This window comes from Heliangelus exortis, chromosome 4, assembly GCF_036169615.1.
Source record: "Heliangelus exortis chromosome 4, bHelExo1.hap1, whole genome shotgun sequence".
NCBI lineage: Eukaryota > Metazoa > Chordata > Aves > Apodiformes > Trochilidae > Heliangelus > Heliangelus exortis.
In genome coordinates, this window is record NC_092425.1 from 9,729,742 (window position 1) to 9,749,657 (window position 19,916).

The 19,916-nt window shown below is 39.8% G+C and overlaps 1 protein-coding gene across 1 annotated transcript in view; it reads right to left on the reverse strand.

The window, feature by feature from the left end:
- Positions 1-19,916, reverse strand: part of TNKS (tankyrase) — a 133,785-nt gene that overhangs the window by 50,622 nt on the left and 63,247 nt on the right. The window contains exons 4-5 of the mRNA XM_071742902.1: positions 13,224-13,260; positions 12,289-12,364 (exon numbers count right to left, since the gene is read on the reverse strand). Of these exons, the coding sequence (XP_071599003.1) occupies positions 12,289-12,364; positions 13,224-13,260 (113 nt within the window). The remainder of the gene's footprint in view (positions 1-12,288; positions 12,365-13,223; positions 13,261-19,916) is intronic.

Sequence of the window (19,916 nt, forward strand, 5' to 3'; positions counted from 1 at the left end):
GGTAGAATCCTACACAGGAATTACTTACAGTATCATTGTGTCCAGGATGGCCATTTTTGTTGCTTCTTTTCATCACCTGGAATCTGTCAGAAATGCATGTTAAAAATGGAAGAGTCTGAAGTGAGGCACTGAGGCATGACTGGTTCTTGCAGAGGCAAATGCAAGAAGAAGAAATTGCCCCTGTGATGCTATTAACTAAAGTCATCAAAGAGCATTCAGACCTCTAGTACTCTAAGGAACAGCTGTGGCAACACCTGTCAGCTGGAGAACAAAGTCATCTTGGGGCTGGTGGACAGAGCACACGGGCATAAGATTGTTTCATGTCAACAGCTGGGAGTTTTATTTGTTAAATCACATGCTGGAAGCTGTGATTCAAGTTTAGTGCATGGGGAGGAAGAGGTGCTGCTGCTGCTGGTCTGAGCGATGGGGCACGGATAGCCAAGTTTCTGCAGTTTTTGAAAGCATCTTAGTGCCAACCAGCACAGTCTGCAGCCCAAGTCCCAAGCCATCAATCTTGCCAAATTGCAAGTTGCAAAGGCTTATCACTCCAGGAGAGCAGGATGAGACAACTTTCTCCCCTCTTCCAGCACAAATACGTATATTTTTATCTGTCTTGTCAGGCAGTGTCAGAAGCTATAGAACCCTTCTTCAATTATTTGCTCAGGCTCCTGTTCCCTCCTTTTAATGAAATATTTTGGTGTTGCTCTGGCAGCACAAACAAGTGTTAACAAGAGAAGCCTCTCCAAACAGCCATCCCAGATGTCTGGGGAAGGCTTGAATACAACGTTAAAACAATCTGAAAAGGATGCATACTGAACACCAGAAAACCAGAACAGTTTTTTGCTGGTTTGGTCCCCTCCTTTTTGACTTGCTATCAAAATCTATATCCTACTACAGTCAGCTAACAATCTTTTATTCCTTTTTTTCTTTTTACATCTCTTATTATCTTTACTGCTTCCATCTCTTATTATTTTACCACTTCTCCCACTCCATCTTCGTATATTTAACTTTTTTTCTCCTTCCCCTCAGACTAGAATGTTCCTGGGCTTCAGTTCCTAAGATTTTCACATTGTTAAGATGAAAAACTTCTCAGAACATATTAATTTGACTGCTCCCCCTGTTAACGTGAAACTGAAATCAGCTGATCAGTCACAATGACCTCTGCTAAGAAAAACACCTGCAAACTGCCTGCATTTCAGCTCCAGGGTTAATGTAAAATAAATATTTATGCCTTATATTTTGGAATTAAAACATGAGACCCAATATAATTCAAAAAATGAAATATACAAAACGCTCTTTTTGCATTATGGTGATTACTTGCAAATTTTAGAATTTCATGCCTTTATAATCCAGTCAAGCAGACTTCACTGTTTCTGGAAATAAGAGCCTTGTAAAATACAGGAAAAAGATAATTTCTATTTTACTTCCTTTTAGTATGCTTCAGAATTGCAAAGTTATGGTTACTAGAATACCAAAATTCTGAAGAATTTAATCTGTAAGAAATAAGCCTCTTTTATAAGCAGAAGTGCATTATATTACTTAGAAAAGAGTAGTCAAATAACCTCAATTTTCTTGTTCAATGACACATCCATCTTCAGTTACAATATCCTATTTTGTCATTTTCCTCCCCTTTTATTGTTCATCTGCTGTCTACTCAGTCAACTTACACAACACTTCTAGAAATGGTTATGTAAATACAACTCTCTTCACACATAAATATTTGCAGTTCTTTTCCTTTAGAATTCAACCAATCACTCCAAGTTACCCATACAACCTCTGAAGTCAACCATGGGGTTGTATTAGCAAGTAATAACTGAGGTGCTGAGAGAAATCAGAGAAGTGGCAAGGGTGGAAAACAGAAGGGAATTTGGTGACTAAAATTACTGACTTTAGGCTGGGCAAGTATCAGACAGGAACATGTAACCCAGGTGAAATGTTTGGGTGCTGCCAGGGATTGTTTTACAGAGAAGCTGATTAAGGAGGCTGCAAGAGTCAATGCAGCTACTGAGCTGGTACCAAGTAACAGGATGCAAAACCTTGCAGTAGGAGCTGCAAACAAAAGGCAGATGCTCCCTATTAACCACTCCACCTTCCCCTATAGGGAAAAGGAGAGAGAATAAAGGGAGTGAGGCTTACAAGTTGGAAACCAAACTACACAGCTTCAATGAAACAGGAATGATGAAAAGGAAAATGACAAGCTATATACAAATCTATACAAAGCCAATATCGTGCTCTCCAATAGCACTTGGGTCAGTGCTGAGGCTGCAGGGCAGCCCCGGGAAAGTCCCAGACTGGGCTCCTGGGCTCAGCAGCAGATGGGAGCTGGATGCAGGAATGCAGAGACTGGGATCAAAGGCAGACAGGTCATGGACAACAAGACAACCCTTCTGATCCCTCAGACTTATACAGAGTAAGGTGAGTGTGGGATAGAACACTCTGGTCCATTTTGCTACCCTTCTGTTCTGCTCCTCTCCACAAGAGCATCACGAGTGTAACCCTTTTATTTCCTCCTGTTTCCAGAGCATGTTTTGCAAAAGCAAGGAGTGTCCCTGGTTCTGCATATCATTCCAGAATAACTACAGCTGTTGAGCATTATCAGTCCTAGAAGCAGACATTGACTGAAAAACATGCTGTTAATTTCAGCAAATGCAGCTACTTACAAGAGATTTAACTGACAAGTAAAATTACTAGAAAGCAAATTGGTTCTATCCTGGCTGAAATGAGGACACGCTGACTATAATGTGCTCAGATTCAACTAGAGGGGAAATGCTTGATAAAATAATCCAGCATGACCATGCTAACCTTCAGAAAAGGGAGCTACAAAAAAAATTGGGAGTTTTCCATTAGTAAGATATAAGTGGTAGCTAAGAAAATTAAGTCCTTACAAACAGTAGGAAGGCTTCTAATGGAGACAATATTGTAAAAACTGTGCTAGTGCACACCTTCTATTGGGAAGGGCTTGATAACTTGAAAAAAGTCAGTGTGACTAACAGCAAAAGAGGTATTAGAATTAAGAAGGCATAATTAAAAAAGCTGAATTTACAAGCTAAAGAAAATCACAAGGGTCATAAACTCCAGCAGATTAAAAGTAAAAATACAATTAGACCAGCAAAACCATTTTGAGCAGTGATTAGTGAAAAGAATTCAAACCAGCCATAAATCCTTCTTCCAGCCTGCCAGGAGGCTACAGCAAGAAATGGACTACTCTCTTGCAGGTGAGGAAGACATTGTGGAAGAACTAAAGGAACTCTCTGCTTGGTATACATCTGTTTCTCTTTAGAAGAAACAGGTAATTCTCACACCAGGACCCTGGCAAGTGAGCACGTGCATATTTGGGAGCATGGTGAAGCTTGGCAAAGGATCTGTCTGAAATTAAATTAAGCATAAAGATCATCAACTAATTGCCAGGATAGGACTGCATTCACCCAAGAGGAGCACTGGAGAATGAAACAGGGAAATTATTAGTGATACGTGACCTTCACTTAAGATTATCTTGGTACATGAAGACCCCAAAATTGCAAACCAATCATTAAAACATGTTTTGGGGAACCACAGGCCTGTAATCTTCATGTCTGCAGCATGAAAAATTTATAATAGTTAATATCAGTGAACACCTGGCTGAACAGCATCTGAAGTTCAACCTTTAAAAGCCTCAGAGTTTCTGAAGCAGTCAACAAGCAAGTGCAGAGGGGTAATCCAGCTGACAGAGTCTGCACGGGCACTCAACAGGTTTTTAACTTCATCTTCACAGACAGCTTCAAAGGAGATGATGTCAGGTCCTGACACGGATGCCTGACATCACACAGAGATGGGAAACAGACAGTACAACTAAATGGTAAGTCTAACAGAGGGATGCCACAAAGTGCTCTAATAACACACTCAAAAGTGGAAAGCAACAAGAAAGCAGAACAGTTTCCTTCTCAGTTCCTCCCCATACACAGAAATCAAAAGTGTACAGTCCGTGGATTGATCTGACACATTTCAACTCCAACATAACCTCAGCAAACTCTGTGAGGAACTCCACTCTTGAGGTCACAGAATAAACTTCATCAGTGCTTAATTTCTGGATGCTCTGTGAGCTGACAGAGCCAAATCCAGACCTCAATAATTAGCTAATGAACATAAAATATTCAATGGCAGCTCTGCCCAAATCTGCCAGTTTGACTTGTATTCTCTGGACAGTAGATGGGTAACAGCATTATGCAAGAAGGTAACCTCTATGTGAAATTGGTTATCAAGAGAAAACCTTACAGCTATGAAAAAACCCACCCTTTTAAGACAGTTGAAGGTTTCTTGACAAGAACACCAAGACCTTATAAACAAGATTTCCTGATTTTTAGAGAACAGTACAGAGAACAACTACAGATTGAACAAATTCATTCACTCCTTCAAATGTCCAACTTTTATTTGTGGAAAACCTCTCAGATAGTTGTAGAGAGCAGTAAGGTCTCAGTGTTCTTTTCCCCAGGCTAAACAACCCCAACTCAGCCACTACTTGTATGGCATAGGATCCAAACCCTTTATCAGCTTTGTTGCCCTTCTTTGGACATGCTGTAGTAGCTCAGTGTCCTTCCTGTAGTGAGGGGCCCAAAACTGAACACAGTTATGGTCAAAGTGGATAACACAAGAATCCCCCTCCTGACTTAGGACTTATAAATGGCTTGGCTTAATTTCTATACATGGTGTCACTTAAGACTCTCTATAGGTCAAGGTGATATCCTTTGAATACAATTTAAAACTGATCTACCTGTTCTAAGTTTCTGTTGCTAGATCTTTTCCCAAAAAGTTCCAATGAGTACTCTACCACTCATTCTCATTTTCTTTAGAAATTACTTGAAGTGTAGTCTATCATGTCCACAAATACCTACTTACCACCAAGGCACATATTAAGGGATGAGCTGATTAGAGTACTTCAGTACATCTTCTTTCCTCCATGAGCCCCCCTCACTGCAGGATACCCAGGGACAGGCTCTAAGGTGATGCCTTTCATTCCAATCAAAGTTGGGAGTATGGACCATGCATGGACTCTGGGGCACCAAGACATCACAGAATAACTGAGGCTGAAAGTAAGCCATGGAGATGAACTCATAGTCCAGCTCCCAGCTGCCCTTTTTCACTCAAGTTTGCTCAGATACTGTGAAGGACTTAATATCTGAAGTGGAATAAAAGTGTATATAAGCCAGGTGACACGGAGCAGCTGGCATTTGATGGCTTGTTCTCTCCCATGACTGTGCACATGCCCATACCCAGCACGGGTCACTGGTGAGGCTGCAGAAGCACACACCTATTACAGCACTTGCAGAATGCAGCAGCCATTGACCACAGTAAAAAAGAATCTTAAATTCCAAATATTGAAATCAATAAGCTTTCAGAATAACATTTAAAAAAAAAAAACCAAAAATAGATGCACTCTCTACCCTCCCTCAGTCCCCTAAAAATTACCTTGTGGAAGCAGGGGCAGTACTGTCACCTAGGCAAGCACACTACCCAGTTACACCCTTGAGATATACACAGCTAGGTATATAAAAAAGGATATATGACTATATATGTACCTTTGAAACATATACATTTCATGAAACACATGGAAATCAGTGTCACCGAAGACTACAGTGTTTTGAAGCCATCAGTCAGAGCCAACTTCACACTAGCAAACATCAGCTGTGTACATTGCTATCACTTATTTTGATAACTGCAGTACCAAAGCCTGGTAATCGTACATCAGGAAACTTCTGACTAATGCTTGCAGGGCCAAAAATGAAGAGCCCAAAATTTGCACATTTCCCAGCTATAAAAGTAGTTTTACAGTACTTCATCAAAACCAGACTGACACTTTACGCTAGTAAGGAGCAAGATTCAGTAAGGGCTTCTCTAACCACTTATTCTGGAATAAGTGTTAAGGATTTTGTCCACATGGATCTGTCTTCTTTTCTGAAATATAATTACATTTTCTAGTTAAGCAATTTTTAATGTAATCTCTATTTTTTTATTATAACCAAGGAGTAAGCACTTGTTCTCAACCAATATACCCGGTCGACTATTAACCTACGAAACTATGGTTTCAATGCATGATTCCTTTGCTTCCCTCCTCTGCACAAGTTATTTTTTGTGGCAGATAAAACTTGAAACTAGAGACTTTTGGTGTATCCACAAACACCACAAGCAGTGTATACCATCAGATAAAGCTCATGGAATCTTCATGAAGATGTACATTGCAACTAAATAATATATTCCATGTGGCAAAAAATACCTATGTTAAGAGCACATATGGAAATCCAGACATTTCCTTGGGTATGACAAAAATGCCTTGCATCAAGTATCTGCTCACAAGTCTTTTGCTCCAATATGAACCTTTGTTTGTAGAGAAGTATCTTCTCACACCGCTCTATTATATGTGAAAGACTTTCTTCCAAAAGATGTCCCATAATCACCTAAATATAATCTGTGCACCATACATTTATAGAACAGAGACCTATGCACTCATATGGGATTAGTTTTAATTTTTATTACTGTAGCACATGAAAGGTGCACACAATTGTAAAGATTTATAGTGCCAATAGTACACAATTTATTCACAGGTCTTGCAATGTATGGCATTTAACTTCAGTCCCCAGCTCCTTGAGCCAAGATGATTAGAAGAAAATCTCAACCTCTACTCAAGTCTGAAGTTTAATAACTGTAAAGAAAAAGCTTGTGAACACATGGATTGATCATTCCATTCAGACTGAGGAACTGGAAGGCATACCAATTTTCTTCTGAACTGCAGGATTTTTCATGAAAAATGCTTGTGAACAACCAGAATTCTGGAACAGAACTGGCTGACAAATCCACTTACCAGCAGCATATTGGAGGCTCCCTGATACGAGGAGACATAGCTCAACAGAGGTTGTTAAAATTCAATTTCTATTTATCAGCCCTTTGTTTACAGGCTGATTAAGCTGGTTGCACATAGAGGGAAAGAGCAGATGAAGCAAGAGAAGTAAATCTGCAGCTCATCCAACAGAAAATTACTTGGTATCAGAGACACCAGGGGCCCTCTGTGGTGTTCAGAAAATGCACACATGCAAGATCTTGTGCAGTGGGTGCATCAGGCCAAGGATGCTGATGGCATTGCAGACCTTCTCAGAGTTGAATTTCTTACATCTGTACCCTGCATCCATGAACCTGGATGATGTTGTGCACAAGAAAAATTAATGTCTGCATGGTAGGAAGGAATGGGCTGGAGAAACAGCCCCAAACCCAAGAGGCAAGCACACTTCCTATGACTCAAAGTTTAAAGCAAGTTAATTTACTAGTGTTCTGGATCCAGGGTTTTATACATCTGATTTGGAAAGGCATAACACCAAAGGTGTGGGAGAGGCACAATACCAAGTACTAAGGACTGGTACTGGGGGCTGTTAAGGACTAAAAACTGGGAATAAGCAAAGGGTCACTAGGAGCCAGAAGATTACAGTGAAATGAAATGAAGTAGGACAATGTGCGTGCTAGAAATAATTGCCTGATAATTTTTTTCCCTGTTAAACACTGACTTCATCCCCAGTGCTGGATGGTTCTAGAATGGGAAAGAATGGAGATCCAGTGTTTGCACTCTCCTTGGTTCAACTGCAGAAATTTCTGTTCCTAAGGAAAGATGCAAGGAAGGAAGATGCAGAAAGGAAAAGAACATAGCTATGGAAGAACTGCATCCAGTGCTGTCATCTTTTGCTGAACAAATACCTGCAACCAAGCACTTCACAGGTAACACCACACTATTCTGTTTTTCATATGGTTCATAAAAAAATGCAAGCACAAACCAGAGCCAGAACAGATCAAATGAAACTATACTTCCAAAATATAAAGCATATATTTTATTTTACAGAAAAATATAATTGCTCTGTGCTCTAAAGAGCTCAAAATCTCATATATCTGCTCTATTTTGAGAGAGATGAACCTTAGGAAAATGAGCAAAACATAGTAACTCCTGACTGGAGGAGCTGGGCTTCCTTGCACGAAAACAAGGTTTTAGTCAGCTGAAACTGGATTATTATAGTGCTGGCATGATCTAATGTACTACATGCCTAATGTACCCATGCCTAATGTATTACAGAAGCAGGATACTATATACAAACAAAAATCCAACTTTAGAACAAAAATCCAAACTCCCATTGTTTAATAGCTACCATGTCAGCTGGATACAGTTCATTTTGGAAATCTATCAAGAAGTGATGTGAGTAGTTTGCCTTGTAGAAAAGAGTTCTCATCTGAATTACTAGAACCAGTCTTTCCTTAGGTGTTTCCTTTTGTATTTTAAAAATGCAGGCAACATAAATTTCTTCCTGAAACACCTTTCATGTGTCCATAACAGCTTTCCAAAGGAAACGAGAGGGTTATGAGATGTCTTCAACTCAACCTGCAACTATGAGACCTTCTGTTTCAAGCATGTCTCTAGCCACAAATTACTGGATTAGGTAAACTGTGACTGTTGTAGCAAATCAGAAATCCAGCTCCCACAGCAAAACAAAAGGGCTTTAGCTTTCAGATATGAACCTGCTTTTTAAAAATAGTAAAAAACATTTTTGGAAAATTCACTGACAGCTGTCTCTTCAAAAAGACACCCCAGAGAAAAAAATATTTAAGGAAAATAATGGGGGCTGTAAAAAAGTCTCTGGACCCTAAAAACCTTTATGTAGATAAGGCACATAAATAGGTGGCTTTTTAACAGTCTGAAACTTCAGTATCACCTTTTAGCTTCAATACTGTAGCATGTCTTCTAGAAGCTATTACTTAAATCCAAGCTATTGGACCAAGCTATTACATAAAGACCAAACAGTTTGGCAGATCTCAGAGACTGGATACAGTGAAATTTCAGATTAATTTGGAATATGCAGGTGTCCATGAGCACTTTAAGTTCTGTTTTGACAGAGCTAGTACTTCACAAACGAATCTGAACACAAGGTATATAACCAACATTTTTTGTTACACACAATACTGCATCCTAACAATTGGGTGAGTTTTACAGTGTCCTGTTAAAAAAAAAAAATAAAAACAAGATTAAATGGCATAAAAAAGATACTATTTTATTTCAGCTCAGGCATTGCTCTTTAGAGAGCAAACAAATGAGATTTTAAAGAAAAAAACGGTTCATGTGAAATGTTAATCTTGCTTAGCATTTTTTTTGCATACACTGTACCATTAAGCTCTGCACTGTACAGTTTGGTCCTTGCACTCCATTATTTGTCCCTCGTATATATTCAAGGGGCACAAGTAAAAAATTAACAAAATCAACGAATCTTATTTGCTGATTTTCCTTGGTCATCAAAACAAAAGCCTATAAATTACATAGACCCTTGGTATGCAGGAATGCCTCAGGTGATGTATGAAATTGTTTTCTCTTTTGCACACAGTCTTTAATTTTTCACTCCAGAAAATAATTGCTAGAATAACAGGAGAGAAGGAATTGTCTTCAGGAAACAGCTGAAGAGCTTCAGTAATTTGAACATTTCTACAATGCCCATATAGTCTGTATCTCAACTGCCTTGGAGGAGAAGCAGCAAGTTCAGTTTTCAGTCCTATTCAGTCTTTGACCTCTGCTAAATAAACAGATGGGGTGATGGTTACCAGACCAGCACCAGCTGTAGCTCTTTTAGCAGCATGGATTCCTGTCCAGTAGCAATCCAGACTCTGGCTATCAATACTCTTCAAAAACACTGCAAACAGCACACAGAATGCAGTAAGTCTTTTGTCATTTCCAACCTGAGCTGGTTTCAAACCAGCAAGCTGCCATTGCAGTTTTCTATCCCTTCTATCTGTTCTCTGAAGTACATCCTCACAGCAGATGTAGTGCCTGGGGAACTGAAGAACTATCAGTATGCATGGGACATAGATGACATTCCCAAGAAAAAAAAGTAAATTGCATACAGCAATGAAATGAGCAATACCATGAATAACAATACCCTGACTATCCTGCTATTCACTTTTAGAGGAATAGGTGTTAGATGACCACTTCTGGAAACTCACACCCCAAAGTATGAAAAACACTACCATCACTTGGGCTATGCAGAAAAAAGATATTACCTATTCAGTACTGGGACTCCATTTCTTCACCCACAATGCTAAATGTTTCCCTTATCACAGTAGAGCTGGACACATCAAAAATGTGCAAAGCTGAGGAACACAAAAGCTGGAGAAACGTGAGCACAAGAACTTGTGGATTTGCCCATACTCCAGAGTAAATGCAATGCTGAGAACCTCAGGCCACTCTGCAGAGTCTGCACTTCCTGACCTTGGCCCCTGTGTTAAGTCTGTAGCCTTACACTGATAATTCTGAGGACTGAAAACTCAAAGGATCTGCAAAAATACAAAAAGCCTCAAGGAATACAAAAACCAACTTCCAAATGGACAAATTCTCAACTCGTGTAAACCCGCAGAGGTCGATTAGAGGCAGCTACACCAGTGAGACCTTCAGTTACAAGAATACTGAAAAGTTCACTTAATTTGCAGCACAGCTTAGAATGATTAAGCTCAAAATGATCTTGCACTACTACAGGACCTGAAAGCTTTGCCTCAGAAATTCATTGCTTAACCATTACATAGAACACTTGCTACACAGAGTTACTTCACCTTAAACAGTCTGCACACATATGATGGGGGAAAAAAATGTATCTGGTAGACATAATTAAAAAAAGCTAATTAATATAAATGGCAAGCCATACTAAAAGTAGCTTTAATAACCAGTACATCTACCAGCAGCCAAACAGACAAATTATCACAGTGTCCCTATTGATTAGCTTTAACTGCAATAAGCTTTTTGAGCTTTGGACATAAAACTTCAATCTAATTCTGAGGCTGTTAATAATACATAAATATTTTCCACTAGCTTAATATGAGTTTTTAAAGCTTTTTTAAAAAATGTAGGTTTTTTAGTGCTAAATATTGTACATGACACCTCTGCAAGGGCTTATTCATCTCTGTATCGACCAAAAACACACTCGGCCTTTAGCCTTAAATCAATAGTGATGGGGACTCAATTACTCAGTAATGCACTGCTGCATACCACCATGCTTAATTATAACACAGTGCACTATTAATACCTAAATACAATCTCATTTAAATGGTAAAGACTGAAAAAAGGGGGGAAAAAAAAAAGGTGAAATGAAGAGCAATGGGCAATATGTTTAAACTTAGAATATGGGGAGTATTTCATCAGTTCTGACACAGCTGCACTAAATAAAGCCCCTTTTCATTTGCCTGTCCTTAGATCATAAAATTGTTTTAAAACATGGAGGATTCATAAACTTTCAATCAGTGATAAATGTAAACAAGAGGAAAAACTGGCTGTATTTTCTTTCACATAGTAGATATCATGGGCACTTCAACTGAGAAAACATTAAAATGTTTATTAAAAACAGGACTGTTTCCACAGCAAAGCTGTATGTTTATAAAGCCATGTATTTTTATAGACAGCATAAGCCAGCCTATCTCCAGTGATTTCAGAAAAACTGGACTGTTCCACAACAGCTCCAGAATGAGCAGAGGTTTACAATATGCTCCAATACACTTCACCAAAAATAAAGAGAATGACAAAACAGTCCGATGCTTTCCTCTCCAAGAGTGAGATGTACTGTTACAGGTGAGATAGATTTTTAAGATATGCAGATTGAGAACATTCTGGTACATCGTAAAAAAAAAAAAAAACAAAACCCAAAAAAACCCCAGAACACCAAAAATAACCAGTTGTAAATCCAACAGTCTAGACAGACCATCATCAGCATCAAAAATCACAGGATCTACTTCTCACTCCGTATGTTCTTCCCTCCTCCAGTTTCAGCCTAACCCTTAATTTAACTCAGTCAAACATCCCTGCCAGAGACAGTCAAAACAATAATATCAAATTTAAAAAAATGCAGAAGGTGTTAAGCGTATCAGTGCATTGCCAGTCTACATGGCAGGGGCAGTAGGAGCAGAGCCAAATGCCAACCACCTCACCCAGACAATGTTCAAGTACAAATAACAACTTTCCTCCCTTAGTTATTTTATTCATTTACAACAGTACATTTTGCTTTACTTATGAAAGGTCTTAAGATTTCACTTTCCATGTACATCAGGGCCTGATATTTAAGAGAAAAGACACATACAAAATCCACATCCATCGATGGTTCGTCTGTCACGACTGCCAGTGACAAGTACACCAGCATTTCATTTTATGGTGAAAAGACATCATGGGTTTTTATTCTCTGTACACTCTCTTGGTTTATATACCCGGGCCTCCCAGTATGGTTAAATTTGCATATCTTAAATAAAGTATTAACTTACCTTACGCCCATCACTTGCATGGCAGTTCACATTTAAAGGAGTCAATAATGCCATCAGTTTTTCTTCATTACCACTCCTGTAAATGGAGAGGAGATGATTATGGAAAGGGGGAAAAAGACAGAGCCCTCTGCAAAACATTTGCTAAGGATCTGGATATCAAAGGATAGTAAATTGAAATTTATATTCTGCTGGGGAGAATGTTCAATGGCTAAACAAATGTTTCAAAATCAAGGGTAAATACCAAAAACAATATTAAATTTGCAGTTAAGTGTATTATTAAAAAATAATGCAAAAACACCTCTTGATTTCTCTCCTCAGCCTCATCTTTTATTTCCTTTACTAATTTTACAGATCTTCTGAAAGCAATTTCGCAAATTAAATGTTCTGAATTAAATACACTTTCATAGCATATAGCCCATAACATTTGAAACATTTCACTATCAAAAAAAATTTTTTAGAAGGGTTAACAGTCTATATTAAATGGTCTTGTGCTGTCAGAAGGAAGAATGAAAGCATCTTTGAAATATATGACTGAACTTTACACCATTTGTATATAAGCTTCCTTATGCTCTATGTTATGATAAAGCCTATTTTCAAAACATATCCTAAGGTAGCAGTAAAAACCAAAAGAGAAATTCCAGTTTTTAAATTGGCCCTCAAAAAGAACAGTCACAAAACAATAAAGAGGATTTAAGCAGCTTAAAGCAAAAACTCAATATTAACCTTATAACCACCACGGTGGGGGAATTCAATTACATAAACAGGCTTTTGCATTTGTACCAGACTGCAATTTCCAAATAGATTTATGCTAACGAAGCAGTTTGTTTGCATCATTTCGTGGAAAGACAATGACAAAACATTACTGTTTTTAAAATCTCTTTTCCTCTCCTGCTTCCACCCCCCAAAATAGGCTTTATATTCGAAGCGGCACTCACCTAGCAGCTTCCAGGAGTTCGTCCTTCTTGTATTCACCTAAATGATTGCAAAATATCATGCTGTTAGCATTTGGCAGAAGACAGATTAAGAAATGCAGTAGGAAGCAAATACAGAATTAAAACAGAGAAGAGGAGAAAAAAGCCCACACCCCGCTGGGTGATGGAGCTGTGACGTTAGCCAGCTTGTGGAGGCAGCATCACCAGTACCTTGGAGACGGGCAGCAAATTGACGCATCTCCTTGTCCAATCCTCAGATGGAAAGGCTTTCTTTGGACAACCAATGACTGCAAAATCTTGTGTCCAGAAACACGGTCCCGCTGATAGCAGCATGTCAGCTGAAGACAATGTCCCCACCCCCTGCCCTATTCAGTATGTCACATTATACTTGGGAAGCATAATAAATTCTGAGACAAAAGCGAGGCAGTGCGGCTTTTGAGGAGGTAGGAATTACCCATCTCCAAAGCTCTCACCTGCCTATTTAAATGGTAATATTAGACTTCAAGTTCTTCCAGAGAGCAGTGATGATTTTTAAAATTCTGAACGTATTATCAGCCACTTTCCAAGAAAATACGCATGCGAAATAAAAAAGCACAGACAAAAGAGCCTGAACTCTCCAACAGATTTTGTTAGGAGACTCTGGGATTAGGGATAACCACAAGTAATGTTAAAGCAAAGTTTACATTTGAAATTCTGAGTTACAACAGACAACTCAGGGGGGTTGTTGCATCAGAGGATTAAAACTCCACATGAATATATTAAAAAGGGCATGGAATAAGATAGCTGGTGGAAGTGAGATGGTATTTTACAAAGCTGAATCATGATGACATTGTGTAATACAGATTTAAGGGTATTTCAATTCAGAAATTGGAAAAACTGCTTTTAAGCAGCTTTGTAAAGTCACAGAGCAGAGAATACCCTAAGACCTGAAATATCCAGGGCTTGAAAAACATACCATACACCCACCACCTGTCAGAGAATTAAAGCCTCTAAACTTAACACTGGAAGAGAAAGGGGAAGATGGAGCTGTCCTGCAAGAAAGAAAAAACCCTTATGCTGCCTCAGAAATGTATTAGCAATAAACCTCCAATGAAACTCTCATTACAAGTGAGGAAAGGCATCAGGCCATGGGAAATACCAGATCAGGCTGCAGGTAAACAGGAAGGCTCCTCTGGAAACAGTATTTCTCAATAAATAATGTCTCTGGGCTGTGGGTAGGGCTAGAGCTTTCTTCCATCAGATAAAGCTTAGTATTACCCCCATCACAGTTCCTCTGCTTATCAGCATATGGGGACAAGAACCACAGCAAAACCAGCCCTCTCCAGGGCTTTAAGGAGCCCAGCTCAGCTCAGCATCCTGCCTTCACCCCAGGGTAAGCCTCCCTGAGAGAGGGAGTAATGGGGACCCTGCACTTCCCCCCCTATCCTGGCTGCAGCTGAGTAATTCTCAAAGGCAGTATCTGCATCTCATCATAGTGGTGGATTTGCCTTTCACAAGTGTGCTTAAGTGTTTCCTGAAGCATATTGAGCTTTGGGAATTCACAACAACCTGCAGCAAGGAGCTCTACCTGGCAGCTCCTTCTCACATGATGGGTCCCTTTACTGAGCAGTTCTGTGTTGCTGGACCCCAGCAATGGAGCAGAGAAGTTCAGTGCAAAGGTTAAGAACTGGAATTGCCATTCCAAATATAGGCCATGAAGGTTAATTTAGCTGTGGAAGAATTAATATAATTTGACTTAATGAAAACTGAAACACGAAACAGGGAAAATGACACAAAAATATTACCTTTTTCTTGCCACCACCCTCCCAACACCATTGGAGGAGGGTTCCTGTCCACCACAAGTAATTGCCTTTCCAAGCCATGGTACAGGGTCCCTTTTTTTTTATTTTAATGAAGATAAAATACTGGGCACAGTTGAGAATGTTTCAAATCAATGGCGAGTGAAAAGCTCTGGCAAGCATGTGAGAAAAGGAAGACCCTTTATTACTCCTGCATTACTTGTGCAACAATCTCAAACAGCTGGATTTCCTGCAGGAGAGTTATTGGCCTGTATTATATCAACACTTCAGGGACCTAATCAGATTAAAAGACTTGTTGCACATTCTGGTTTGGCAGTGCATCTAGCAGTTCTAACCAGGCTTTTGAATACTATTAGGTTAGACAAGTGTAATAACATTTTTCCTTCATACTCTGGAGGCTGGTACTTTAACATCCAAAAGCCATTTCCTCAAGTACCTTGATTAGCAAAAGCATTACTGACCAACAGAAATAGAAGGCTCTTGACTTAGAGATGTCTCACTGTATGCCTAAGTAAATCAGTTGCTTTTATTAAGTGGTACTTTAAAAAAAAGGTATTTACAGACATCGTTTAAATTCATACAAGCAATTCTCAAGATTCATCACAGCTCTCTAACACTAATATGGATTTAGAAAACATTACCTTGTAATTGGTTAGCTTTATTATTCACAAAGAGTCACAACATTTTGCAAATCAACATCTAAAATGAAACTGGCACTTAGAGTAAGCACATCATCAGGTTTGCTTAGAAAGGCCAAGCGCCCTCCACAGAGCTCTGCTCTCCTGGCTAGGAACTGGATGAAGGGGAACCCCTCAGCTGTTCTACCAACCAGCTGGTGGGATGCCACCCAGCAGAGAGAGGGCTGGATGATGGCATGAGGGAGAGCTGGGTGGCACTGCCCGCAGGACTGGCTGCTGCAGGCCCAGGCTGTGTTCCCACCAGAGGGCTCTGCCAACACAGCCACTGCCACTTGGCTATGAAGCTATCAAAGGCCATCTTGCAGCACTTGGCCACAGATATAACATATTCATTTGCAAAGCATTTAAAAACAAACCACTGCATGCTTGGGGCAGAGCTTAATTTTAAATTCTGAGCTGAAGTACAGGACTACAGACCAAACTCACATAATACTTCTGTGCAAAGAATGTCAAACTGACTTGAACCAAGCTAATAATATCACTTAAAGAGCTCCTTTGGGCAGGTTAGGATTTATAGTCTTGCAAAAGGGCATCTGCAGAACAAAGCACAGGTAACCGCCTGAGCTACTTCCAAATCTCCTAGAAGTTGCTAACCTTGAGAGAAAAACATCCTTCCAATTGCAGTGTCAATACAGAGGATTTTTTGGCAGTGGTATTTTGGATAGCACAAAGCTTTTCTGCCAGGGGTGCTAATGTTAGAGCTTGCCAGAGAAGCTCAAGAACTGAAATATAAGGCTGCAGACTATTTCCATCAATTTGCTCTCTGGTCCTTCTGCCACATCTCTGTTCAACCTGTCCTTTTCTGTGTTTCATGGCAAGCTCAAACAACATATCCTGCCACACTTGGTGGGTGAGAATTTGCCAGACATGCCCCACTTCTTCATACAGGAAAGCCCAGAAAGGCTGCTGCTTCTTGGCCCAGCAACCCATATGAGCAGCACGGGACTTGCTCACCTCTGCACCCTGGGCAGCCCAGAGACAGCTGGACTGGGAATTTCTGAAGGTGAAGACAGAAAGGACATGGAATACATAGCTGAGAGAGCTATACTGGAGCTCTTTATTCCTATCTTTTCCTGTCTTTATTCCTATCTTTTCAGACAAAAGCTTGTAGGGAAGCAGAAACTGCCCAGTGTCTGATTTTCACTGCATTCCCTCAAGTTCATTGCTTACAGCTTGCTCAGTGTTCTTTAAACCATAAAGTTGCCTGCTTGCTTCTAGCTCCACATCACACCAGTGCTGCTCCATTTGTGCTGGAACTGGGAAATCACCACTGCTAACCACAGATAATCAGTATTTCAAATCACATCTACCACCAGGCAGCTAACCAGTCCTATCTCTGTTCACTCCCAGGGGAAAACCAGTTATCACCAAGACCTCTGACCGGCTGCTGCAAACTACTGCGGCCACAGCAGTACCTGCCCCTGGCTGCATTTTGCAGCAGCTGATTAGCAGCAAATGCCAATTAAGTGGCAGACATCAGTAGCTGCTGGCACCTGGCAGCTAAGCAGATCAGTAGCTGGAAGCTCATTTTGAGATCTCGGTGCAAGACAGACCTTGCCTTGTACCAAGACAACGTGCTGAGCAGCAGGCACTTAAAATCCAACCACAGGAGATGAAAGTGACTGAGGGAAGAGTCCTGAGCTGGAGACACACACAGACATATGTGGGGACATCGTATTTGGCAGGATTAAAGACAGGCGTGCACCAACAGTTACAGGCTGAAATCTTTATGGGCTCCTAATGTATTCCTTTCATTTCTGCTTTCCAGCTTGATAAAAACTGCAGCCAGCTTTTGGATACAAGCACAACCAGCCTCTTGCAGCCAGAATCCAAGAGCCTTCCACCGCCATCCACCTCTTTTTCCTGCTTCCCATCTTCAGGGTGCCATCTCCCTATTTCTGTGGTGCCACATGATTAAATGGTGTTACACCAGGTCATAGTGAAAATCTAGGTGGAAGATTAAATCAATTCCACTGTTAAAAAGTTACAAGAAAAAAAAAAAAGGGCAGTCAATTTACTTCTAGTTTTATTTCACCAGCAACATTTAAATTTTAAACTTAACAGATGAGTCTGTGAAACGACTGCCATATACACGTTTGAGATAAGAAAAAAAAATCCCAAATTCTGGGAAAAAAGAAACATAATTAATCAGTCCTACAGTGTACTTTACAGACAAATAACCCTACCTGACTCTCTTCCAAAAAATGTGGAAATTTCATCTGACTAATGGAAGCTGAAAATCTATCTGAACACATGGCATAAACTAACAGTGCTTTTTTGATGCATCTACACCAGAAAATAAGGTAAATTGCTCTCCTATCTCTTCTCCTACATGTCAGCTAATACAGACACCAGATGAACAAAAAACATCAACTGGGATGAAGCAGTTTTTGCATTACTACACTAATGTGCCCATTTTTCACAATGAGGACAATTCCCTAAAAATGAATGTAGCACAGATTAAATAGTCCTCGCTATCCAACATAACAGCAGAAAATAATGAGGAAAAGATGAAAACTTTTTCAGCCAAACGGAAAAAGAGAATGAACAAGTTGCAAATTTAAATCCCCAGAGTACTAATAAACAGTGAAAAAATTCACACTAGACAATGATACCCTGCTTCTCAGAGATGTGACAAACGGATGTGGTTCTGATGAATGTGCAGCCATGGCCACAGTCTGAGGAGAGAAGATTCAGGACTGTGACACAATCACTGAATAACTGGCACTGAAGAGACCTTTGGAGGTCCTCTAATCCACACTTCTACTCAAGCAGGGCTACCCAGAGAAGTCTGCCCTGGATGCTTCTGAGTATCTCCAAGGATGGAGACTCCACAGTCTCCCTGGGCAACTTGTGCCAATCCTCAGTCCCAATGAGCTCAGCTCATTAACCTTCCAGGTGGCATCCCTTTAGGACTTCTGTTTCTCTCTTGGCAGCTGCAGGACCAGCAGCACTGGAAGTCAGAGGTGAAATCTTGTTCCATTAGAAAATGTGGCAGCTCAACACTTCACTTCAACCATGTGCTGATTACAGCTTGTTATTGGCTATAGTTATACCCTGAAAACCTGAACTACCACTTTTTAACATACTAAGTCCCATGCTAAGACAGATAAGGTATTGGTGAACAGCCTATCAGATTTTTTCCAAATAAGTATTCATAATTATTCAGCTACACAGTGTGGGCATGGGCTCTCTGGCACAGCAGTAGACAGCAGGTCCCAGAATCTCTCCTTCTTCCTCATTTATGTGTTTCTGAAGCCTTTTAAACCAGGTACTCTGCTAGCACAGGGATGCATGGGGCTGCGGGAAAAGCAGCAGCAGAGTCCTGATGCAGCCATGGGACTAAGAACTTGTTTTTCTATCACATTTGTTACTTCATCCAGCTCAGCCTGTGGTGACCCAAAGGGGTTGCTAAGAATGAACAGCCCGGACAAGGTGATACAAAAAGAAGCAGGGGGAAATCATTTGAGTTGGTAGTGTCTTCAGAGAAAGCCATCTATGGAGCAATATTCAAATAGAATTTAGCGAAGAAATGAACGTCATAGAAGTAAATTAAAATATGCCTTTTCTCTGACCCTTCAGGACAAATGTATTCAAACAAACATTCAAGTTATAATCAGAACAGGAAGCTTTCAGTGCTTCTGACAGACTGCTATGGCTTTAGTTTTTGGGTTTGGGTTTTTTTGTTTGTTTGTTTGTTTTGTTTATGTTGGGGGGTTTTGTTTTGTTTTTTTATTTTCGGGAGTTTGTGCTTGTTTGCTTGTTTGGGGTGCTCTGGTTTTGTTTTCTTTTTTTTTTTTAAACACCATTTTTCTAGCAAACTTAAATTTTACTTTCAGTGTGGCTGCTTTTGGAAGTGTCCAAATCATGACATCAAAATACTCATCAATTCCTTCTTCCTAATTTAATTTTTCTTATAAGTTAAGAAACAGATGAGACTATAACATGGAGTTTAATCAGGACAAGGTATTTTTATCATACAAAAAGCACAAGGTTGTGGAAATAACCTCCGACAACAACAACAACAAAAAAATCAACAATTAACAAAATAAGGAAATGTGGCTTTGCACAGCATATACTGATAAAATATCTGCTAGGGTCATCTTAAGTGATAGAAGAGGTTCTTGCCTAGTAAGCCATCAACTCAAAATATATATATTACATAAGCATATATAAGGTACAGCAATTATTTAATGATA